The 26,138-nt window shown below is 35.7% G+C and overlaps 1 protein-coding gene and 1 long non-coding RNA gene across 37 annotated transcripts in view; one reads left to right on the forward strand and one right to left on the reverse strand.

Moving 5' to 3' along the window:
* Positions 1-26,138, reverse strand: part of LOC6493876 (B-cell receptor CD22) — a 94,813-nt gene that overhangs the window by 18,445 nt on the left and 50,230 nt on the right. For 20 of the 36 annotated variants that reach the window (XM_032454257.2, XM_032454252.2, XM_044714862.1 and 17 more), the window contains 6 exons: positions 25,339-25,525; positions 12,304-12,315; positions 11,705-11,845; positions 10,858-10,891; positions 9,205-9,923; positions 8,793-9,104 (listed from right to left, as the gene is read on the reverse strand). In XM_032454257.2, the coding sequence (XP_032310148.1) occupies positions 8,793-9,104; positions 9,205-9,923; positions 10,858-10,891; positions 11,705-11,845; positions 12,304-12,315; positions 25,339-25,525 (1,405 nt within the window). The other 16 variants (XM_014909107.2, XM_014909116.3, XM_044714864.1 and 13 more) reach the window with 6 other exon arrangements.
* LOC26515499 overlaps positions 1-26,138 on the forward strand; it is a 74,814-nt gene that overhangs the window by 12,086 nt on the left and 36,590 nt on the right. The window lies entirely within an intron of this gene.

The raw sequence follows: 26,138 nt of genomic DNA on the forward strand, positions 1-26,138 counted from the left end.
TGGAGCGGCGCTTCATGAAGCCATGCTGGCACGGAGTTATTATTGAACTACATAGGTGTTGCAAATGTGGAGTGATAAGTTTTTCAAAAAGCTTTGGAATTGCTGACAATTTAGAGATGCCTCTATAATTAGCAGCGTCGGATTTTTTCCCTTTTTTATGCAGCGGAATAATGAAGGATTCCTTCCACATAAGGGGAAAGATCGAAGTTTCCAGCGATAGATTAAAGAGTTTAACAAGCGGTTTGCACAGTGCCTCGGCGCAGTACTTCAGAACACAGCCTGGTACTCCATCAGGGCCTGGCGAATACACGGGCTTAATCTTAAGAAGATCCGATAACACACCACTTTGATCGAAAGATGGGCAAAATATAAGGTTGGCTGATTGGATATTATAAGTGTAAGGCTGAGCTAAACTGCTGCTAGGTGAATAGGTAGTTTGAAAAAACTGTGCAAAGAGATCGGCCATCGCCTGATCGGTGTTCGCAGAAGAGTTCTCAAACGTAAGCAGTGGGGGAAAAGATACATGTTTACGCTTAGTGTTTACGAAGTTATAAAACTGCATCGGATCCTGAGTAAACTGAATCCTGCAGCGGCGAATATAACTCCTATAACATTCTGCGTTATGCAAGGTGAAATTAGACCGAGCTACTAAGTATCTTGAATAACTAACTGTACAGCCAGATAATCTATGTTTGTTTAATAGTCTACTCATACTATTCTTTAAATTTATAAGGTGCCTTGTATACCAAGGCGGATTCGTTGAAGCGGACGGATATTTGCACGGCACGCAAACGTCGAAAAATATGTTCAAAGTGTAATAAAATTTTTGTAATGCAATGTTTATATCCTCGCATGCCAGTAAATCAGACCAATCAAATTCCAAAATTAACTTATTTAATTTCATAAAGTCAGCCTTACGAAAGAAACGAACTTTCTGGGATTTAACTGTAGACTTAAGGTCAAAAAAGTAGTTATTTTCGATTGAAACCTCAAGAGTGGGATGATATGGATCCTCAGGGTTAGAAAGGGGCAAAGTTCTGGAAAGAGTAATTCCATCAGGATCAGAAACGAAGCATAAGTCCAACAGCCGACCTAAAGAATTTCTGACGTGGTTAATTTGCCCGAGTGACATGTCAAACATGCCCTCAGGGAAGTCATGGTGGGAGTTAAGCTGTAATGACGGTGAATTATCAACATTGGACCACATAAGTTCTGGGATATTAAAGTCACCCAGAGCTATCAGCTGGTCACCATCAGACAGACGGTCGAAAACCAGACGAATAGCGGACAAATGTTGCCAGTATGTTGGCGGTTCGGACGAAGGTGGTATGTACGAACAGGTAACATACAAAGATTGATCGGACAAAGTGATTTTGATGCAAAGAAATTCAATGTCACCAAACTCTTGTGATTTTACCTCTTCAGAAGCGAATTTGGAGTCTACAGAAATTAGCACTCCTCCTCCCCTTCGCAAGGTTCTATCACATCTAAAAGTGGTGTACCTACTAGGAAAAACTTCGGAGCTTAAGATCTCCGGCTTTAACCAAGTTTCTGTAAATACAATAATATGGGATGCAAAAAAAGAACTATCAGAATACAGTTTGGGAAGTTTACTACGTAACCCTCTTGTATTCTGATAGGTAAGTGTTAATGAAGACATTAGTTTTTTGGGATTGAGGAAGAAGAGGTGGAAGGTTGATCAGTGGCCTTAACATGTGGGAGTTTTACACCCACAGGTTTGGTTATCTTTTTTTTCACCGTACTTGGCTGATGTTCTTGGACGAAAATGTTCTCTGGCCAAAAGCTGGCGGAACAGATCGTCTTAAACATCTGCAAGGGCACACGTATTTTGAAAGATGACGTGTGCCTGGTGTAAGAATATTTGAATTTTGTAATATCCACCACCTTTATGTCGGCTTTTGCTTTGGCTTTGATGTAAGCCGAGATATCAATCTCCGAAGTATCAGGGGCAAGCCGGGAAACAAAAATATGTTTGGATGGTGGGATCACCTGCAAGGGTTTTGGTGCCGTCGTAACTAATACTGCGGCATCAGTGCGTACCGGCGGTCCGGACGGTTTATTACCCTGTTTGGAGACTGTTACAGGAGTTTGAATTATTGGGTCTGGGACCACTAAAAGCGATGCCACAGAGGACATATCGGACAATTGCTCATTGATCCCGAGACATTCGGAAGCCGAATTTTTCTCAGGTCCGGCCCTTGGGGTGGCCAGAGATATAAGCGGCTGTATATTTGTCGGCTGAGCTGGCTGAAGATTATTCGACCCGAGCACATCACTAAAAGCGGATTTCTTACGCTTTGGAGACTCATTTAGTAGTTGAAGACTACTAAACTGTGTATCAAGCGCACAGAGTTGGTCATTGATTTTTCGAAAACCACTAATCAACTCCTTGAAACCGCTTTTAGTCTGCCTCATGAACGACCTCATTTCGTCCTGAACAGCACGACAACCGTCACAGCAAAAGTGGAGTCCAGACCTACGCGAGATTGCATCCGACACTGAGGCCGTGAACCCGGCACACTTAGCGTGTAACACGTTCTCACAGAGCCAGCAATGGATGGTAGGCTGGGAAGACGAGATTGTCTTATTGCAAGACTTTAATGCACAGACCAATTTAAAATCCATAATTATTAAAAAAATTTAAATAATTAATTTATAAAAAATTATTTAAAATTAAATAATTAATTTATTAAAAATTATTAAAAATTAAATAATTAATTTATTAAAAATTATTAAATAAAAATTAATAATTAATTTAATAATATTATTTGATTTATTAATGAGGAACCTTGAACCACTGTACCAAGGAAACGAAAGGGGGAGATTAAAGAGAGCAGTTAGTGCAAGTTAGCAAGATTTAAAGAAATAGAGATAAGAATCTCTATTGAGCGAGAGTAGAAGCAAAAGAATAGCAACAACACCGTTGGAGATGAAGAAGCAGAGCAGGGCTATGTTTGGAAAGTAAATTAAACAAATTAATATTTTTACCTCCAAATATATCACTGAACACGCGAAGCGATACGGATCTACGAAATTGTAATTTGTTTTTATAAATGTAAATGTAAAGAAAATAAACACCGATTGTTTATAGCTTATTGCAAGTTTTACAAAAACGTAGTGCGCACAAAAAAAACACGTCCGTCCGCTTTAAGATAAAGAGAGGAAGAGCTTTTTTTAATTCAATTTTTAAAATTAATATTTCATTACAAAATTAGTTAATTTGTTCATATATTGAACATAATACCGAAACCTGTATAATCTATTGTTTCTTTATTTGGCGTGGCTACTCAAATTGTAGTGGATCTAAGTCGATGTTTTACCAGTGTGGGTTTTTATGAGTTCAAAAGATTAATTTTCATTTAATACTGGCGCGGGTAGGGTCAATAGCCAGATCGAAAGGGTAATGAGTACACTCAAAAGCATATTAACTGCGGTAGAAACCAGTCAAAGATCATGGCAGGATGCAATGGCCAAGGTATGTATATCGGCGATGAATTTTACAGCAAATAAAGTGACCAAACTTTACGTAGACCAAACCAAAGAACGTAGACTGGTGAACGTCGATAGGGCAAGCGCGAACATCGGAAACGACCAGTGGCAACCGTAAAGCAAAATAATCATCCATATGGTTAATAAAAGCTAATGAAGGAGACGTTGTAACTAAATATCTGTATTCATTATTTCTGAGCTCGGGCAATTACGGCGCATTTATAAATTCGGTGAATCTTCCCTACGTAAGTTAGCCGCGGCAATTGTTGAGAGATAGTAGGAAACATTGGTGTGGTCAGACAAAATATTTTTCTTTTTTCGCATTATACTCCCACATATGCGTGTATTGGTATTTCAACCATTCCAACGTATCGTTCAGAAGTTATTAAAGAAATTAGATATTACCTTCTTCTTCCCAATGTCTATGTAGTTTGTCCATCAGTTTGTCTGTCATATTTTGTTTCCTCTAATTCTAAAAAAATTTGTGTTTTTTACTAAAAAAAAGAAGAAATTTTTTATCTAAAATTTTAAAAATAGCTTATCTTTATTTAAGGAACTGCGTACTAATGAAGCTATCTAAGCTTCATTAGAAAGATTTTTTTATACATATATTTTACTTTTTTGAAGACCATAAATAAAATACGTATAAATATTAGAAACAATAAATACGCCGAAGAGTATTTTAAATAAATATGCCGTAAAAATAGTTTAAATTTAGATTGGTTTTGGTTTGATATATATTGGATTGAGTGGCGCGAATTTGCCCCTCAATAAGTAAGCTAGGCTTAGTTTTGGATACAAGAATATGGCGAATTATAACGAAGACTTAAGCGAACGACTGTTTGTTTTCGAAGATGTAGGTGTTATTAATAATTTTACCAGCCACCAATTTTACTATTCACAAAGATATAAAATAATCTCGAGAAGTCATTCAACAAAATTTTTTAAATTAATTTTGATGACGAAAATTTGGAATAGTGATATATAAAATTACACAATAAAAATATTCCTATTCGGCACTTTCGAGAAAAACAACGAAAATCACTCACGTCTCTCCAGATTTTAAGTAAATATTGTTTCGAAAACTTCAAAGTTTATACAACTATTTTTTCACTTTGCGACCGACTTCTTCGACTGCTGATTTACGACTCAGTCTCATCAAACTTGTTAGCCCCAAACTCCATGTTCATGAATCTTCTACCAAAAGGTGTATTTGAACCTGTATTATTTTTAACTATTGTTATTAAGCCACAACATCCCATACAGACAATCAGATTAATATCGTTGGGAAATAAGATTAAGAGCCAGAACAACTTCATGCTGGTTAAGCGCTGCGCCTATCAATGCATGTGCTAAAGAGTGTGCTAATAGTAGGGAGCCCATGATGCTAAATAGGGAGTGAGTCGAGCGTCAAAGAGATCTATTGCAATAAAGCAATAGCAAAAACATTGCCTAAAAGCAATGTTAAAATTTTCATTTGAGCGGTACAATAAACCTATTTAAAAATTAAAAAAAAACCAACACTCGTGAGTTATGACAACCCACTGGTATAAATTGCCCGAACCAGCATGATGGGATTAACTAAATAAAAGTAAAGAATTATTGGGCGATGTCTGTCTATAAAAATTTCAGTAACTCCAGACCAAGAAGAAAAGAATATTGGGGCGAACTTTTGAAAACAGGACTTTTTGAATCTAGCGCATAAGAATCTGCATATCGTTTGTCCAGCGAGAAATTCATGACATTTCATCGATTAAAAGTGAAGCTTTTGCGATTTAAGTCTCAGTATGTTTGTGTTATCGCTTCGAAAATGAGCTTCAAAGAAAGAGCCAACGTTAAATTATGTTTTAAAGTTGGAAAAACTTTTACCGAAACGTTTTAATTTATCAAAGAAGTTTATGGCGGTGATTGCCTATCCCGCAGCAGAGTGTACAAGTGGTTTCAACGATTTCAAAGTAATCGTGAGGACAATAATAACAATACAAATTCGTGATTACCGAAAATTTCATAGAAACTGTGCGTGAATTCATAAAAAATCTGACGAAATCATCATTAAATTGATGGCAATGGAATTGAACATCTCCAAAACATCGATTTATCAGATTATGACCGCCATTTGGGCTTACAAAATGTGTGTATGCGGTTGGTTCCGTAAAAATTGAATGACGGCCAAAAATTCGACGCAATCCAACATTCGAAAGCTTATTGAAAAATACACAAATTATTCCCAGAGAATAGCGAATACTTTCTGGGAAAATTCAAAAAGCCTTCCAATATAAACGTTTTTATACCCTTGCGGAAGGTATTATAATTTTGGTTAAAAGTGTGCAACGCAGTGAAGGAGACATCTCCGACCCTATAAAGTATAAATATTCTTGATCAGGATCACCTCCTGAGTCGATATAAGCATGTCCGTCTGTCTGTCTGGTTTCTACGAAAACTAGTCTCTCAGTTTTAGAGCTATCGAGTTGATACATAAGTCGGAACGGCCGGGATCAGTCGACTATATCCTATAGCTGCCATATAACTGATTGATTGGAAATGCCATAACTTTGGTGTTTTTTAAGTTAGAGGGTTGGGACGTGGTACAGATTCTATTTTGGACAAAATAATCTGATTTGGCAAATTTTCTGATTTTATAAGGATCGGCCGACTATATCCTATAGACGACATAGAACTCAACGATCGGAAATGGAACAACCTTAACTGCAAGGGTATATCAACTTCGGCTCCGCCCGAAGTTAGCTTTCCTTTTTTGTTTTTTAATAAAATGTGTATTCTATTATATAAAATAGGTGTTCTATGTGTCTTCTACTATGCAGTAGATTGAGACTTTTTTACGGGTTGTTCAAATGTGAGTAGTTTCCGTGCCAAAATGTAAGATGCCACATTGGATTAGAACATGTATGTATTTTAATTTAATTTAGGTTCTAATGAATTAAAAATAGTTATGACACAGGACAACATAATCCTTTTTTTTACTCCACGTATAAAAAATCCCTTGAACCAAAGTTCAAAACAAAAATAGGTTCTATCACCTATCACCTAATATGCTAAATTTTAGCGTATTCTTTTAGATAACCATGACTATCTGCAACTGTATCCTTATGAAACCGATCTGATTTATCCAATCTACCAAATGTCATAAGGATCGGCCGACTATAGCCTTTAGCTGCCATATAACTAAACGATCGGAAATGATACAACTTTGGTGTCAGACATAGGTACAGACGGACAGACGTACCTGCTTATATCGACTAAGGAGAAAAAGGATGTATATTTTGTAGGGTCTGAGATGTCTTCTTTACTGAGTTGCAATATTTTGTCTGGGAGTTCCAATGTTTCCAGTACCTCTAAATTAGTAATAAATATAAATTTAGAAGTTTTTACTTTCACCCAAATTTCTCCTAAGCTAAATAACTTTTTGCAAATTTTTAGGTAAAAATGATCTAACTAAAACCATTCCTGCCGATTGCACTCGCAATAGGCATGGGTTTACAAAAAATGATGCCCTGTTAGTTTAAATCTTTTTTCGTTTAAAAAATTATTGAATATAACATTTTATATTGAAACTGCGATATTAAAAAATAAATAAAAGTTTAAATAATTTTCTCAGAAACCAGATTTTGCTGCTGAAAATTGAACCCACCATTGATGATGATCACAGATGACCATTGATTATAGATTTATAACGAAAAACTGCAAGTTCGAAGCGAACTTTAGTTTCAGTAGAGGCTCAATAGAATCGGTTTGCTTATTAAGACACTAAATAGAATTAATTACCATATATGCATTAAAAAGTACAGGGTTCGTCATTTTTTTTGTTTCGACCTTAAACCCTTTATTTTTATTTCGAGTTTTTAATTGTTTAAATACTCTGAAAGCTGAAAAGATATACTCGATATTTTCTTGGTTAATGCACGCATATATGGTCTACTATATATAGCTGCCATATAACTGATTGATCGAAAATGCAAAAACTTTTGGGTTATTTTTTAAGTTAGAGGAATGGGACTTTCTGTGAAATTGATTCTGGGCCAACTTATCCGATCTACCAATCTATCCTATAGCTGCCATATAACTGAATGATCGGAAATGATAAAAACTTGTTATTTTTATAGATGCCTGGGGCTTTCTCAATCATTGTGCTTTTTAAGATCCGATATACCTATATCTAATAAAATAAGCTGCTTCTTAACTGCAAGGGTATATCAACTTCGGTTCCGCCCAAATTAGCTTTCCTTTCATGTATAATTTCATTAGGTAAAGTTATATTCTTTCAATAATGATTTCTACATAAAACAAGAAAGGAAAGCTAACTTCGGGCGGGGCCGGAGTTGATATACCCTTGCAGTTAATAGATGTACCCTTGCACCAGTTCAGTTATATGGCGGCTATAGGATATAGTTGGCCGATCCCTATGAAATTTGGCAAATCAGATTATTTTTTCCAAAATGGAATCTGTACCAAGTCCCATCTTTCTAACTTAAAAAACACCAAAGTTATGCCAATTCCGATCGTTCTATGACAGCTATAGGATATAGTCGGCCGATCCTTATGAAATTTTGTACTTAAAATATTTTGGTCAAATATAACATGTGTGGAACTTAAAAAACTCTCTCTGACTTAAAAAACACCAAAGTTATGGCATTTCCGATCAATCAGTTATATGGCAGCTATAGGATATAGCCGTTCCGACTTATGTACTACCTGCAAGGAAAAGGAGGATGTGTGCAAAGTTTCAACTCGATAGCTCTAAAACTGAGAGACTAGTTTGCGTAGACGGACGGACGGACGGACGGACATGCTTATATCGACTCAGGAGGTGATCCTGATCAAGAATATATATACTTTATAGGGTCGGAGATGTCTCCTTCACTGCGTTGCACACTTTGGACCAAAATTATAATACCCTCTGCAAGGGTATAAAAATGTTGGTTCCTACGCCGCATGTGTATGCTTTATATTTCTATTGCACATGCCAATTAAGAATATTTTAAAATGTTCAATTTGTAATACCTAAATTTGACTTTTTGTTAACAATTAGACTATTAATTAATATATTAATAATTAATATTGGGCGTGACTTTTGCATTTGTCACTGGTACTTGATGCAGTCAAGAGCTTTGTTATTTGATTCGACACATGTTATAATTTGATAAATATATTTTCTTAGGTGTACCGCAGAAATTGAGGGTTAATAGTTCGATTTTGTCGGCCTGTCTACCACCAGTGTGATTTAAATTTAACCTAGTATTTTAATTTTAAACATGTTTTCTTACATTTTGTATTTGTTTTCGTTGGTGTCAAGCTAAAGGTATGGTCCATCGAGGAGATATAAGTACCGGCACCGTTCAAAAAGGCGGAACTAATATTCTCAAATGCAATTGGTTGCGAGACATTTGTAAACAACTGTAGGCTAGGAGCTCCAATCGAAAGTAATCCTTTTTCAGATATAGCAGTTGCTTCAGATTTCGTTTTATCCTTAAAGCTCATAAGTAGGGTCGTTCGCATTGAATTAGATTTAACTGAAGCTTCTTCGTGTGCGAAGTTGTTACTTAAATCCGTACATTCTTTTTTTTTTTTATAAGTGACTATTCAAATACGTTGATGTTTTCAAATTCAAAGCATAGAAAATAAAACAAAAAATTATAAATAATTAAAAATAAAACAATAATATAAAATATACTATACCACTGCCACTGCAACGAATACCCTTAAGGCGATGATGATCTCTAAACTTGCAATTGGTCTCATTATAAAAACGCCGCCGCCAAATTGTCCGCAAGAGACAAACTTGGCTACGCTGACTATCCTGAGAATAAATTTGGGAAGGCCTTTTGGCTCTTTTAATATAGGAAATTAGACGTTCAAGTATGTTATCAGAATATGATGATGAAGAAGTTACTTCGGTATCTATATTATCAACGTAGATCGATGATACGCCTGTATCGGTAGATGTTACATTTTCGTATTTTGATGGAACATTTTGATTTAGTTCAGTTGGAACCTTTTTTTTTGACCATAAAAACATTTTTGAGAGAAAATTGTTGTTAAAACTTTCAGTCTGTGGTGCAACTAACATGTTATTCAATTTAGCAGTAATATTTCCAAACTCATCGTTCTTAATAGAATCCTGTTTGATTGTCGTTCTATTTACGACTAGATTTTCTTTGGTCTCATTGTTTACGTGAAGCATAACACCAGGTCGAAGTGGCCAACGTGGGGGCGACTTATGTGCATTTGTGTCGGGATACATAGATTCAGATTCACAAATATTACTTATACCTGTTGGGTTTTGACGATTTTTCCATTCTTTATGAATTGACTTAGGGTTAGGTATGCCTGCAGTAGTATTTATTGCGGGTAAAGTGTCATGCAGTTGCGCAAAACCCGACTTGCAAGTCAGTACACTGTTTATTATAGATTATAGCGCAGGGTTGGAGTATTTATGAGGTTAATGCATATGAAAATAAAAAAAAATGATTTTATTATGATTTAGGTTAACAACGTGAAATAAAACATTCATTATTGGTCACTTGAATAAGAGTCCCGTAATTTTTAATAAGTGCGGATTAGGGTAAATTCGTTGGAAACCGGCTGCCAATGTAAAGCTACCCAGTGACAAAAATATGACTAAAATCCACCGTATATCAAATGTTTTAATATAAAGGACATTCGATTGATTTCGAATAATATGATAGACACGTAGGAGCCTTGCGGGGAGTGGATAGCCTTAAGAGAACTCACCCACAAGCCGACGAGATTTCGAACGTCTCTCGCCCGATTTTCGAATGTAATGTCCTAGCCACGACTGTACGTTGCAGTATAGTATAGTAATGTATTGTAACATTAAATGCCTGAAAAGTGGTCATTATTCCCATATTCATGCATCCCACTCTCATAATCCCTTTTAATATATAATAGAAAAATTATATGCCCTTCGTTGGTACATAAATATGACATTGGAATTTATCAACTAGTTTTTAATTTTTATGAATCGGAGTCATTCAAAGCACCATTTTCAAAACTGAGTTAAAAGTAAAATTCTGCATACTAGCAAAAAACTATATGATTCTAGGTTATGATCTCTTATTCAAGTGACAACATGTTGTTATAGATTATTGATATTGTATAGATAAATTGTGATTTGTGATAAATTGTGTAAAATAATTATGATTATTTTTAAATATAATATAAAATTATATAGTGGGTATTAAAATATGAGAACTCAAATAATTTTAACAAAAAAATAATAAGAAACAATACTTTAAAAGAAAAAACAAAGTATGGTTTACTTTTCATTGGAACCGCAAAAGAGAAAACGTTTATAAAAAATTGACTTACCTTTGGTTACCGCTTATTGAGACCTCCGAAAGATCTTGTTATATTTGAGTATATAAGCATACATATTTTGTTAATGATCATTATAGATTGGCAAAATTACACATCGCATTTAGATATGATATTATGAGGTTTACGGGTAATGCAGCAGTTAATGTTTGTAAAGGCAATCGTGTGGTGTAGAGGTATATAAATAGAAAGTATGTAGATGTATAAATTATCAAAACTTTTATATATTAAAATATTATTATAATATATTTTTATAAATGTTATAATAAGAGACTTAATAATAAAAATTAGTTGTGTAAAATTTTCATTAGCATCTTAAAGAATAAAATAATATTTGATAAGTTCTATGTTAAGATATAAAATTACATATATTAAATATATTATATAATTAAAATCAAAAAATTGACTTTTTCCCAATTAGTTTGAGAATGTGTATATCAGTTTTAACAATCGTTAAAATTAGGAACCTCGGAAAAATTTAATGAAACTTATTTATCTTTAATTTAATATATATATTTTTTTAATTATTTAAGATTTATGTATGTTACTTCGCGAATCGGATTGCTATGGATGAAATTATGAATTAGTTGACAGCCGCAAATAATTAAAGAATTTAAAACAAAAAAAATAATACAATTTTTTAAAAGATTTCAAAGAAAAAAAATTAAAAAATTTTTTTAATTAAAAAAGCAAAATTGAAATTATAACTATTTTTTTTAAATATTTACCCCCATGATTTATCTTTATTATTTTCGTTGAAAATTTTTAAATATTATTTTTTTTTTCAACAGTTTTTAAATTTTTATTTAAAAGATGATTTGTATTTATTTAATGTACTTACATTTATCCTGGCGACGCCGACGACGGCATACACAAATAATGATGCAACAAATTATTACCACAATTAGTAATAAAATTAAAATTCCAGTTAAAAGTAGAACAATATTGTTTATTTTCCATTGTTGCCACCAAGCCAGTTGCTCTAATTAGAGAAGAAACAAAATGATTGAATTAGAGCTAGTATTGTTACATTTTCGGCTACGCAGACAATAAAATAAAAATTAATAATATAAATGAACAAATTACTTAATATTAGAGCCATATACAAAGGATGTTTATAAATACACAATAGCCTATAATCATATGTAGATGTTTTTAAATATACACTACTGGTGTGAATATAACATAACCATACAACAGTTCTATTTTTTGTTCCGTGAATTGCATTGTTTTTTACAATTCGTTTTATAATACATATAGTTTTGAAAAAATGAAATAACCGTGCAAAAAAAAAGGAAGAAAATTTATTTTTGAAATTTGTTCCAATTTATACTGTAGGCAGCCTTCCGATTTCGGATTCAATGAAAGCTCCCTCCAAAAAAAACTATAATAAACCAATAATTATATTTATTAATTATATTTATTTTATTATATACTTACTTTTAGGTCTCACTGGTTTTATTATGTAGAAAAAATTCCAGAAAGGAAAATGCATATAATGAATCGATTTTAGAGTTATTAAATTTAGAATGCTAAATAAATTTCTGACGTTGCCGCTAATTGATAAACGAATTCGTTATAATTTTATTAAAATTAAAAAAGTTTAATTATGTAACCAGGTAACATAGAAATGGAATCATCTCCGCCTCCGTAAAGGTCTTGATCAGCATCAACTAGAGTCTGTCCGTATGAACACGTTGATCTCAGGGACTATATTCGTGTGAATAAAGGTATCAGATTTTGCATGAAAATTCTTCTTTTGCATGAAATATACCCTTGTAGTTAGGTAGCAGCTTATATTAGTATACTAGAAAACCCGGCAAACGTTGTTTTGCCACATAGATTTTTTCAAACAAAATTTTTTTTAGTTCAATAAGAATAATATTAATGGTTAATCCGTCTTTAGCCAGCACAAATAACCTAGATGGTTTTCCCACGCGAGAACATGCCACATATAGTTGTCCATGGGAAAAGCATGGCGTTTCCAAATCTAAGCCACATACAGATAATGTTTGGCCTTGTGACTTATTGATCGTCATAGCGAATGATAATCGAATTGGAAATTGAGTCCGTTTGAATTCAATTGGCACATCTGTAGTAATCATAGGGATTCGTGGCAATAACACATTTTCGCCTCGAAACTTCCTATTCAAAATGCTGGCTTCAATGATATTTTTCATGAATTTCTTAATTACTAACCGTGAACCATTACACAGCCGTGGTGGGTTCAAGTTACGAAGTAGAATGATCGGAGCTAGAACCTTCAATTGTAAATGGTTGTGGAGTCTTCGCCATCCATAAAGTAGATTTGTAAAACTTGATTTTGAACGTGGAATTAAAATGTTGACCGTTTCCAGCAATATTGTTAACTATTTCTGTTGCTCCAAACAGTACGAATTGTACGAATTGACTTCTGGAACAGGGTAGAATCTCCATCTGTAGCGAGAAGTAAACCGCGCAATGGTTCAGGTGGTGTTTCAATTTCGGATAGTTGTTCTTTTCCTGATGAGCAACACATCCCAAGTGGCTCATTTTTAAGTTTAAGTGCATGACAATACAGGCATTTCTTATCCAAAGTATCAATTAATCACTTTGGAATGAGCAGAATATTCAACATCAGGTTCGTGCTGGAATGCTAGTCGAAGAAATGCGCCTGATGTAAATGCTCGATGAACTTGTTGGCGTTGTTGGTCAATTCTTCTAAGTCGATTAACTATGAATCTGCGTGCTTATCTTCGTTGCAGTTGTCTTTCTTGATTACGTTCATCTCGTGCCTCTTGCCATTCTGATTGACGCAATCTTCTTCGATTTGTTCGCCTGATTTTCGTGCTCTTCTATCTCGCGCGGTTGTGGATTTGTCTGTTCGACGACTCAAATTGGCCCCTTTGCCTTTTCTTGGCATTGCGACAGTAATACGTATAACCGTCACTACTACGATTGTACAATGTACACAATTCAAAATGGCTATAAAATATATAGTGAGGGCGGAAATTCCCAACCCTCTAACTTAAAAAAACACCAAAGTTATGGCACTTCCGATTTGGGAACCTTCTTAAGGTGACTAACGTTCCTCATCAGCGTTCTGCCTTCCCCTACTACCTGAACTAGATCACCTGTCCTTTTCACCACCTCATTTTCCGTGGTGTCGATGTAAGGTGTTAGTTTGTGTGGAAAAACTACATTCTTAAGGACCACTTTGTCTCCAACGTTTACGTTTACTTCCTTTGCTTCCCTTCTTTTGTCTGCCATTTCCCTACCTTTCTCTTTATTTATGCAATCTCTATCCTTTTCTGCTGAATCGGCAAACTCCTACTAAATCCTGTATCCTGCTCCAATCCTGTATACCCGGGATCTTATCCCGGATAATTGGGTTGAACATTAATTCTGTTGGAGGCGTCCCTGTCGTCCCATGAGGCGTGACATTGTACATGAGTGCAAAAGTTCGGACTTCATCTTTAAGGTCCTTTTTGTGCATATGGGATATCTTAAGACGCTTGACTAGGGCTTTATTCATATTTTCTACTTCGCCGTTTGCCTGTGGCCAATAAGGTGGTGTTGGGATTTGCTCAATGCCGCATGATTTGCAATAGTTCCGAAATTCCCCGCTTACGTACTGCCTACCATTATCAGTCCGTAACGATTTTGGGTAACCCAGTCTACTAAAAATGTCCTTACATGCTTCAATAATTGATTGTGATGTTATTGAGCGCAGAAACTTAAACTCCATGTACCTAGAGTAATAGTCTATTAGAACTAATATGTATTCATTATTGGGAAGTGGCCCTAGCTTGTGGAACCCTTTTTCTTCAGCAGCTCCCCAAATAAACTTTTGATCCTTCTTTAACAACAAACGTAACGGTTCAGTTAGATCCGCCAGGTCTGGAATAAACTTCCCAACGTACGTGACCAGCCCCAAGAAACTACGCGTTTCTTCTTTGTTTCTGGGAGCTCGAAACAAACCAATCGCCGATATTTTCTCAGGATCTACTTGAATTCCTTTGTCTGTCAAGATGTGACCAGGAATTTTATCTTGTCGTGCTCTTTTTCATTTTTCCCAAAAATGATTATGTCGTCGATATAGTTCATGACGTTGGAGGATGGCGCCAAGAGCCCTTCGAGGCGTCGTTGAAAAATTTCTGGAGCTGCGTTTATGCCAAACATCAATCTTTTTTATCTGAACGACCCCTGATGTGTTATGAAGGTTGTTATTTGTCTGCTTGACTCCTCTAGTTCTAATTGATGGTACGCGTCTTTGAGATCCAACCGTGAAAACAACTTTGCATCCCTCAACCTGGTCATAAAAGTTTCGAAAGTACTTAACGGGTAATTCTCCCTGCGGATCGCCCGATTTGCCTGTCTCATATCCAAGCACAGTCGGATTTCGCCGTTTTCTTTAAATGCTATCACTACGGGTGATAGGACTGGGGCCACTAACCGGTTCAATTATATCCAGCTTGCGCGCTTCTTCTAGCTTGGCGTTGACTTTATCTTCCAGCGCGACGGGAATGCGTCTCAAAGGTTGTTTCACTGGGTAAACATGTGGATCTATTGACAGTTTTACAATAATTCCCTTCCACTTAGGAAACGACGTGACTTCTTCAATGTGATTTACCGGTTACCCTACTCGCAGAACATTTAACTTAGTTGCCGTTTCCCGTCCAAGTAGTGATTGTCGTCCCTTTCCTATTAAGAAAAAGGAGGCAATCATCTCTGAGCCTGGCCTGATCCCTATTGGTGCCTCAAAAACACAAGTGACGTTTAAAATTGTGTCTGAGGCATATCCCTTAAATTGGTTTTGGGTCTCTGTACGCACATTGAAAACAGTTGCTTTCCTCGACTGAAGATCCATCCAATCGTCCTGCGATATAAGATTAAATCGAGATCCGGAATCGATTATCATGGCAACCTCTTCGCCTCCGATCCGGCATTTTATCCATTCTTCCTGTTCGTTGTCACTGCTTATTTTAAAACAGCTTTCTTGATCGGTATTTTTGTCCGATTGGTTCTCGTCTTTAATCCAGCGCACATTCCTGCGTTTTACGTTTTCATTGTTCTTTCGATCATACGATTGCGGGTATGGACGTTTCAAAACCGTTCGGCATTTCCGGCCAAAATGGCCCAGACGGGATCATCGGTTACAATTACTAAGTCGTGCGGGACATGCAGGGCTATCCTCCTTATGACCCGACCGCCCACATCTACCACAATCGCCATTATTACTTAGTAGCGTTTTCCCGTCTGAGATTTTGTTAATAGTCTCCGGGACCGGCTTCGATAGCATTAACTGGGACTGCTTACTGATCTCTTCGTCGACCTGGCACGCTTCGATGACTTCGCCTAACGTATGTTCCTTTCCTAGCAGCTTTTTTTTTAATTCCGAACTAGCCCAAGTATCAATGATCTTATCTTTTAAACATATCTCCTCCATTTCCGCTTTCGTTGAACCGAAACTACATTTCCGAATTTGTTGTTACAACCGTAAGATGAACTTGCCAAAATCCTCTCCTTCGTCAGGTGATATTTTCCTAAACAGGTGTCGCTCAAATGTCGAATTTTGTTTTGGTGAGAAGTATATTGTTAATTTATCGACTAGTGTAGCAAAATCCACCTCCAAATATATTTTGAAAGCTCGAAGCCAGTTCTCCCATTCGAACGGACTTTTCCAAGTTCTCACATAAAAAAGGTTTTATAATGTTTTCAGCCATCACAACTAATGCTGCACCTGAGAACAACTAGGACGAAACAAGTATTATTTATTTTTTTTCATATATGCTTCTGTCGAGCCTATTCTATCTATTTATTTCATATGTATATATATATATATTATTTTATATTTTATATATATATCATATATACAAAACAAACAAATATTATTTATTTTTTTTTGTTTGGGGCTCTCCATCGGTCCACTGTCAGACAATTTTTTTTTTTGTTTTTATACCCTTGCAGAGGGTATTATAATTTTTTATACCCTTGCAGAGGGTATTATAATTTTGGTCAAAAGTGTGCAACGCAGTGAAGGAGACATCTCCGACCCTATAAAGTATATATATTCTTGATCAGGATCACCTCCTGAGTCGATATGAGCATGTCCGTCTGTCCGTCTGTCCGTCTGTCCGTCTGTCTGTTTCTACGCAAACTAGTCTCTCAGTTTTAAAGCTATCGAGTTGAAACTTTGCACACACCCTTCTTTCCTTTGCAGGCAGTATATAAGTCGGAACGGCCGGGATCGGTCGACTATATCCTATAGCTGCCATATAACTGATTGATCGGAAATGCCATAACTTTGGTGTTTTTTAAGTTAGAGAGTTAGGGAGTTTCTACACATGTTATATTTGACCAAAATATTTTATGTACAAAATTTCGTAAGGATCGGCCGACTATATCCTATAGCTGTCATAGAACGATCGAAATTGGCATAACTTTGGTGTTTTTTAAGTTAGAAAGATGGGATTTGGTACAGATTCTATTTTGGGGAAAACAATCTGATCTGCCAATTTTCATAAGGATCGGCCGACTATAAACGATCCGCTATATATCTAATAAAATAAGATGGGTGGCGCCACCTAGCGGACTGCGACTGAACTGCAAGGGTATATCAACTTCGGCTCCGCCCGAAGTTAGCTTTCCTTTCTTGTTTTTTTTCGTTTCACTGATTTTTTTTTTTCTTTCTTCTTTCTTTTTTTTTCAGCGTGGTCGATTTCCATTGTTCGATATTTTCCAATTTTTATCGTGGTTATAATTAATTTTAACGACTTCAATTTAAATTCCATTTAGTTTACCTCGTCGCCAATGTAACACCGCACCGATTCCATTCATTTACACGCACAATTATGCTTTTTACAATTTTCTTTATTTCCCACTCTCCGATCGCCACGAGTGCCAACTTAAAACTAAACTCGATACATATAAGAATAGAGAGAGAGTCATAGAGAGGAGAACGACGCTCTCTTGAAAGATATCAATGCTGGCTTAGCATATCGCTGCCGGTTCCCACAGGTATAACAACCAAATGTCTCTGTAAATGTTCTCGCTGCCTCAGTGATATTTCTCAGGATATTGTATGACGCACGGCATGATTTTTATGTTGCTTCTGCGAGTTCCTCCACAGCTTTGAGCCATATGTTCAAATGAGTTTAAAGCACTCAAGCGATCGAGCATTTATAACTCAGTGGAGGCTGATTGCTTTTATTTTTAAGTTCACCATCTTGTATTCGATGGGTCTCCGCCTGTCGATGCGGACGACAAGATACGTTACTTCGTTATCTACACAGATCCTTATACTTACCGTGGGGCAAGCTGGGAAAGTTTTTTTAGTACATATATTCTTGATCAGGATCACCTCCTGAGTCGATATGAGCATGTCCGTCTGTCTGTCTCAGTTTTAGAGCTATCGAGTTGAAACTTTGCACACACGTTGCCTTGAGGAACTCCAGCTCCTATAGTGAAATCATCAGTTTTATCAGGGTTGCACCTCACTGCAAATTTTCTGTCGTAATGGTAAGACTCTAAAAGCTTGTGGATGTTGTAGGGGAGCATTGTCTTGATCTTGTACATTAGACCTTCTAGCCAGACTCTATCAAATGCTTGAGAGACGTCTTAAAATATGGCAGTGCAGTGCTCTCGAACGCGTTCCGAATTTCTGTTGTTATCCGGTTGATCTGCTAACTTGTTCCGAAATTTTCACGAAATCCAAGGTGGTGTGACGGGATTCCTTTCTGCATTCTTAGGTATGTGTTTATCTGTGTCAATACGCATTTTTTAAAAAGTTTTGATAATCATAAGCAAGAAGGTAGGCTTATAGGTCTGTACGACGTTGGGGTTCGGTGATCTTTTCCTGGCTTTGCTATTATTATTATAATTGACTTTATCCATCTCACTGGAAAATGGCCAAGTTTAGCGATAGCAATAATGCAAACGGCGCAATATGGGAGCTCAATGTTTATTTTGGGAGTTATGAAGTCGCAGCCCGGTGATTTTTTCGGATTCAGTTGATTTTTGATAATGTTAGCGATTTCGTTTGGGCAAAATCCAATTGGCTCATGTTGAAGCTGAGTCCTTATATAGTAAATTAGGCAAAGTAAACTAATAACTTTCTAATAGGCATCACAGTTTCGTTCGGTAAGCTCAGAGTTGGGTGAGCTCTCCATAGGGAGCTTGTTTTATTCCTAATGGTCTCCTAATGAGTTGAAAAACTGAATAAACTCATTTTCAGCTATTGCGAAGCGAGGGGGTAGAATACGGCGGCTAGTGGAAGTTGGTTACCAACTGTACTTAGTTGTACACTGCGTTTCACTTGAATAGCACACTTTTATATGCAATTTCAAATCTTGAAATCTTTTAACCAAAAAGAAAACTCACTGATGTTTAAGTTTCTTTTTATAGTGTAATCAATTTTAAATATAAGAAAAGTAACAAAACCTAAATTAAATTAGCAATTAATAAATGTTAACAAAAGAACTTAAAAACTTAAAAAGTTCCTCAAAAATTTTGTTTCACATGAATAGCACATCTTGTTTTTAAAGTATTTTTAACGAACTTAAACATTAGGAAATGTGTTTTTATTTAATAGTGAGTATTCTAATATATATTTTTGTTAATTTAATAATGGGTTAAGCCCCCCTTATTCAATATAACCTCGTAGATCCTGTTGGGCAGCGAATCATATAGACTTTTTATATAGTCTAGGGATATTGTAGCCCAGGCTGATCTGAATGGCTTCAATGAGATCTTCTTTGTTTTAAAATGGTTTGCCAGACTCATTAACCTTTCTGGCCAGTCATCCCCAAACATTTTCAATTATATTCAGATCCGGCGAGTATGGTGGCCAATTCAGACTATCAACATTTTTATCTTTTAAAAAAGATTTTACAATACGTGCAGTATAAATTGGGGTATTGCCGTGCTGGAATGTCTAACGCAAATTATTTAAAAAAATTTCCAATGGTGGAAAAGCTTTTTCCAGGACGTTTAGGTACGCTTTTGCGTTCATGTTTGAGGATAAGAATGGGAGTTCACAAGTACCATAGTAAGATATGGCTCCCCAAACCATAAATCCGCCTAATCGACTATGTAAAAGCTCCAATTGATGCGTCCCTTTTCTCAGATCATGAAAGTAATAATTGTAGCCATCTGGCCCCTCCAAATTGAACTTTTCCATCAGAAAAATCTACGTGCTTCCACTCGTTACACCATGACATATTGACGCGGCAAAAGGTCAACCGTGCTTCCTTTCGATTGGGGTTAAGCGGTGGTTTTTTTGTTAAGTTTCAAACGCTTAAGATGTTTAGCTTTCAAAATAACTCGCCAAACAGTAGTTTTGCTCGCGTCAACACCTGCTTTTTCCCTTATCTTGCTCACGGAGTCATAAGAATTCGAGGCTTCCCGCAGAATCGCACCTTTATCTGTGCCGCTAAGAACATTACTTTTGCGACCTTTTATATTTTTTCCATAGTTTAATTTGTTGTTGATAAAATTGTATACGACTTTTCTGCTTCTTCTAGTTTTTTTCGCAATATTGGCTACATAATGGTCAAAATAAATATAGCTTTGTATTTGGATCGGTTCTTTGTGACTTAGTGACGTTCCACGACCCCTAGTTGCACAAAATGATTAAACTATGTTTAAAATTCACAAATTAATCAAAAAACGTTTATGATTCAATCTCCTTGGCTGCTGAAATGACACTAAATCTAAAATGTGCTATTTAAGTGAAATAAAAAAGGTGCCAGTTATTGAAGCAAGTTGAAAAGAAAATTATGGTAAATTTAAACGTTACATTTTCAGACGTCCAATTTTTGTTTAAAGAGAGTAGATAAGGATACGAATTAAAAAGAGCAACAATCATTGCATTAGATCAAGCAATTGTTGAGAGATCAACAAGTAATTATGAAAAATTGGGTGTGCTATTCAAGTGAAACGGAGTGTATATTTATACATGTGACCTGTAGGTAGTTTTTAGCAAATATGTTATGATAGTGGTGTTTAATACGGCTTCTTAATTAATACGTGCTTAATAGTAAGGCTTCGTTTGCGTTCCCTGTAGATATCCGTAGGGAAGTCATTATATGGATTGTTGTGAAAGCAGCATTTGAATCAGTAGATTTTGGTTTCTCATTAAATCTTGCATAGTTTTGCGCATAAACGACATAAACTCCGTAAGGCTTTGTTGTAGGCTGCATATTATAGCTTCAAAGTTGCATTTTGGCTGTTCCGGCTAGTCATGCTGCTGAGCATTATGTTCTTTGTATGCTGATTGCAGAAATTAACTTTTTGTGGCAGGGATACCCAGTCCAAATTTTAAAGTGCTTGCGTATATCACATTTATGTCTGAGTTTATGGGTCCTAGTAAGGATCTGGCTGCAGTCGAGAAGTTAACTTCAGGGTTTGATTTGGAGGCTACAAACTGTTAATTTTGGGTGCGGGCAGTAATTCCTCTCTGGTGGATGCGACTTTTTAGCTCCTTGTACATTGGGCAACCGCTATTTTTTTGAGTTGCAGTCATCTTGGCTCACTGGGAAGTGTGCGGAGTCATAAAGCTCTACACATACCGGACGCAGTTTACAGTATGACCTTGTATGGTCATATTCTTGGCAGTTCGCACATTATACCGGGCCATTTCGTTTAAGGGGGCATGCGCAGTTGGAGCGCCAAAAAATAGACATTTTCCCCGAATTTTTTCTCGTAAAATATTGCATTTTTTAAAATAATGCTTGATTATGTGAAAGTACATCATTATACCCTTGCAGAGGGTATTATAATTTTGGTCAAAAGTGTGCAACGCAGTGAAGGAGACATCTCCGACATATATTCTTCATCAAGATCACTTACTGAGTCGATATAAGCATGTCCGTCTGTCTGTTTCTACTCAAACTAGTCTCTCAGTTTTAAAGCTATCGAGTTGAAACTTTGCACACACCCTTCTTTCCTTTCCTATAAGTCGGAACGGGCGGGATCGGTCGACTATATCTTATAGCTGCCATATAACTGATTGATCGAAAATGCCATAACTTCGTTGTTTTTAAAGTTAGAAGGATGGGAGTTTCAATGGATTCCTCTTTGGGCAAAATAATTCAATATGCAAAATTTCATAAGGATCGGCCGACTATATACGATCCGCTATATATCTAATAATATAAGATGCGTGGCGCCACCTAGCGGACTGCGACTCAACTGCAAGGGTATATAAACTTCGGCTCCGCCCGAAGCTAGCTTTCCTTTCTTGCTTTAACTTAAATTTGAAAAAAATAGGAAAAATATTTAGCAGTTTCAAAGTTATGCCCCTTCAAAGTGAGGTCCGTCTGAAAAACACGGGTCGCGGTGACCAAGACTGTGGAAATCTGGACAAAAGGGCGACCTATCAAAGCTGAACAATCGTTTTTCGTTAAAAAAAAGCGGTAGTTTTTCAGCTGTAAAAAAAAAAAGTTTTGCATAAAAAAATCAATCCTTCGATTAAGTACTAGATTATTATGTATTAAAAAAGCACGCTAAATTTCAAGACAATCGGGTCACTAGTTTTCGAGTAAGAGTGGTCAACGACTGCAAAAACGTAGTTTTGAGAAAAACGTGTTTAAAGTTTCAACTCACTATTACATAAACCGGACGCCCCTACCTTTAAACATGTGTATCTCAATGAATTTTCACCGGATCATTTCAAAATTTTGTGAACACATTTCTAAATATATACACTTTAAGAAAAAGCAAAAAAAAAATCGTATTTTTGAAAGTTACAAGTGCGCATGCCCCCTTAAGCGGTTTCTCAACTGTAATTCTGCATTGCAGCAGAAACTGAAGATGGTATAAGGGGTGCACTTCGAATTTCTGGAGAGACTTATTTTCTGGTTTGAGCTCCACCTTTGAGAGCGGCGTGCCAAAACTAAAGAAATTGTATCACTGCTTATTTTTAGTGCGCAGTTCGTCGACTCCAGAGTAGCCGTGTTTTACATTGCGAACACCAAGACGTGGCATTTGAGTTAAGAGAGCTGGTAAGGAAGACCATGGAATACAGCTATAAATGGTTAGTAGAACCGAATTCCTTTTTCAAGATAATTTTTTCACTTCGGTATTTCGGTTGTAAAAATTAAAATTAGTTTTACTAATAGTTAAAATTAGTAGTACTTAAATAATAATTACTTATTCCCAGAAGGATAATATTAGATTAGTATTGTGAGTAGTTGAGTTAGCTAGTTTAGTTATTTAGATAGTTAATATATAGTTAGATATAGTTAGATACATAGTTAGATATGCCCGAAGAGGTTTATTCTGTGGCTCTGATTGGTGTTTCTGATGCACAGGAACCCATAGTTACCGCTACCTCTTCGGCAGCATGAACTTAGAAGTGGGATTGTATTAGGCCCCAGGAAACGTTCGATCCAAGTTAGTTCATTGCTGCGAAAGTGGTTATGGTGTTGGACTTCGAACCATCAATAAAAAGCCATTACAACCGTGGTATATGTGCATTAGTTCTTCTAGCAATATTTTAAAATTTGATGCAGGAGTATTTGATTTTCGGTGGTCGCGAAGGCTTTTCTTTGCTGTGCTTCTTGCTAAAGTGTATGCATCTTCTGATCGTAAATTGGCGCAGGGCGTATATGGTGAAGATTTTCTTTTCGTTTAAAGAGACACTCCAGCTGCATATGGGAAGGTCTTACTTGATTGACGTACTTGAGGCATGACTTTTTGAAAATATGAGATTAAAAACTTACATTTAATTTCAAAGATATGGTAACTGCTAGATACCATTTTTTAATTTTAGTTGGTACACATACATTTCAAAAGTGATAAGTACTAGAAACAATGATGGTCATCTTCATTACACGGCCTACATAATTCAATATATGGTAAAATTTGATAAATTTCTTCTCTTAGGTGTACGGCGGAAACTGTGGGTGATAGAACCTATGTTTGTTCTGGACTTTGGTTCAGGGGAGCCTAAAGATTATGGGGCAGGTAAAATTATGCGTGGAGGAAAAAAAAGTTGGAAATTGTCGGCCTGTGAAATCGGTCGATCTGGTTTTTCATATATAAATAGCTATAAAGATAAAATCAAAACTGTCTTGACCTTGTGCTAGGGAAATATGCTATTTTTGGCGCCAGGGGGCGTGGAAAAAATTTTAAACACACTTGACCTGCGCTTTATTCACGGGAGTATAAATGCAACATTTTGTAGCTTTATCACTTACTCTCTGAGACCCACGTTTTCATACGCACAGACGGACATGGATATAATAACTCGGCTGTTATGTTAATCAAGAATACATATATTCTTTATTGAGTCAGAGATGATTCCTTCTCCATATTACATACATTGACAAGAATACAATAAATATTGCATTTATTCATATTGAATAATGTAATAAAATACAGTATATTAATTTTTGTTACATCTTGAAAATTAACCTGATCATATTAAATTTACACTTAGAAAAGTGTTTACCAGAAAAATAGAAGAAAAATGTTTACCATTAACTTTACCATATCATACATTAATTTTACCATAAAAATATTATTTACCACGAGTTGTGGTAAATTTATCCTTTTTCATAAATTTTTAATTATCTGTTTAATATGAAGTGAATGTACAATCATTTTTAATCTTCTATACGCCTCCACGCCAGTTTTCTCCGGCATTTAGGTGGTTCCAACACTAATTATTCTATTTTTGGGTTATGAAAAATTAGCCCAGGAACTTTTGTGTTTTCTTTGGCTCATTATATACTTAAACTACTCAATGGGATGATAAAGTTTCTTCAGCAAATGGTACAATATCGCTGTCACTATCGCTTTGACCTCTGAAGATGTCATTACAAACAAGAAAGGAAAGCTAACCCTTATACACCCTTGCAGTTGAGGCGAAGTCCGCTAGATGGCGACACACATCTTATATTATTAGATATAAAGCGGATCGTATATAGTCGGCCGATCCTTATGAAATTTGGCATATCGAATTATTTTGCCCAAAGAGGAACCCCCATTGAAACTCCCATCCTTCTAACTTGAAAAACAACGAAGTTATAGCATTTCCGATCAATCAGTTATATGGCAGCTATAGGATATAGTCGGCCGATCCTTATGAAATTCGACAAATCAGATTGTCCTTATGAAATTCGACAATCAGACTATATCCTATAGCTGCCATTTAACTGAACGATAGGAATTGACTTTTGTGTCTTTTAAGCTAGAATGATGGGACTTTCTTCGGATTCTATTTTGGGAAATATAATTACCCATATGTAGAACAAATTCTATTAATTTAAGTTGTTTTATAAGAATTAATATAATGATGAATATTACTTTTAGCAAATGTTTGGAGAAAAATTATATAATTGAAAAAAATCTTTCAATTTGGGGCATTCGGATTGGCCTATATATTAGTAGCCTACTCAAGTATGTCTAAGCATCCGGTTCAACAGTTCGTGGTTTGCCGTCCTCAGTAATATTTATACATACAAGTATTTTAATAATTTATGTACATACCATCGACTTCAATTTCACAAAATGTTCCTGATCCAACTGTGTTATTGGCTACACATCTGAACGTCCTTGTGATACCATAATCCGCTTTCAAAACATAAAAACTCTTATCGGAAAGATCGTTGCGGTACCCACTACCCAAATTCTCAATGGTTTCGTTTTCACCTTTAATTGACCAAGTTAAATCTGCCTGTAAGTTAGAACAACAAATCAATTATATTTTTCGGATAAATGCATACAGAAATATATTTAGAAATAAGTTAAAGTGAATGAATTTGTATCACATAACTTGCGCTCCTGTGAATGTCCAATGAGATAAATTTTCAAATTGACAAATCTTTTGTAAGAAACACAAGAAAATCGTAAATAAAATATCTGAAAAAAAGTGCATCCGTTTTTTAAATTTGATGCGAACGATAAAAAATAAAATAAGTACTTGCGGATCGAATTTAGCTGGGCTCCATGAAACCAATCTTAAAAGACACTTAATAGCGAAACATGCCGATACTGAATGTCACACCTTTCGAAAGGGCTTTTTCAGCACTTCATTGTGTACTGATTAAAAGGCGATGTTCATTAGGTTCATCAAACTCCCTATAATGCGTCAAGCTCAATGTTAATGAAATGGTTTGTTTTTTTTCATAAAGGGGAGTTGGTGGGTTTGCGGGAGAACTTTATAAAAGGGATCAGTATAACAAAATTCCCTTTTTATTTCATTAATATGATGTCATATGAATATCGAATACTTCGAAATATTGATTTTTAAAATAGACCCAATAAAAAAACCAATTAGAAAAATAAAA

The sequence above is a fragment of the Drosophila ananassae genome, chromosome 2R, assembly GCF_017639315.1.
Source record: "Drosophila ananassae strain 14024-0371.13 chromosome 2R, ASM1763931v2, whole genome shotgun sequence".
Taxonomy (NCBI): domain Eukaryota; kingdom Metazoa; phylum Arthropoda; class Insecta; order Diptera; family Drosophilidae; genus Drosophila; species Drosophila ananassae.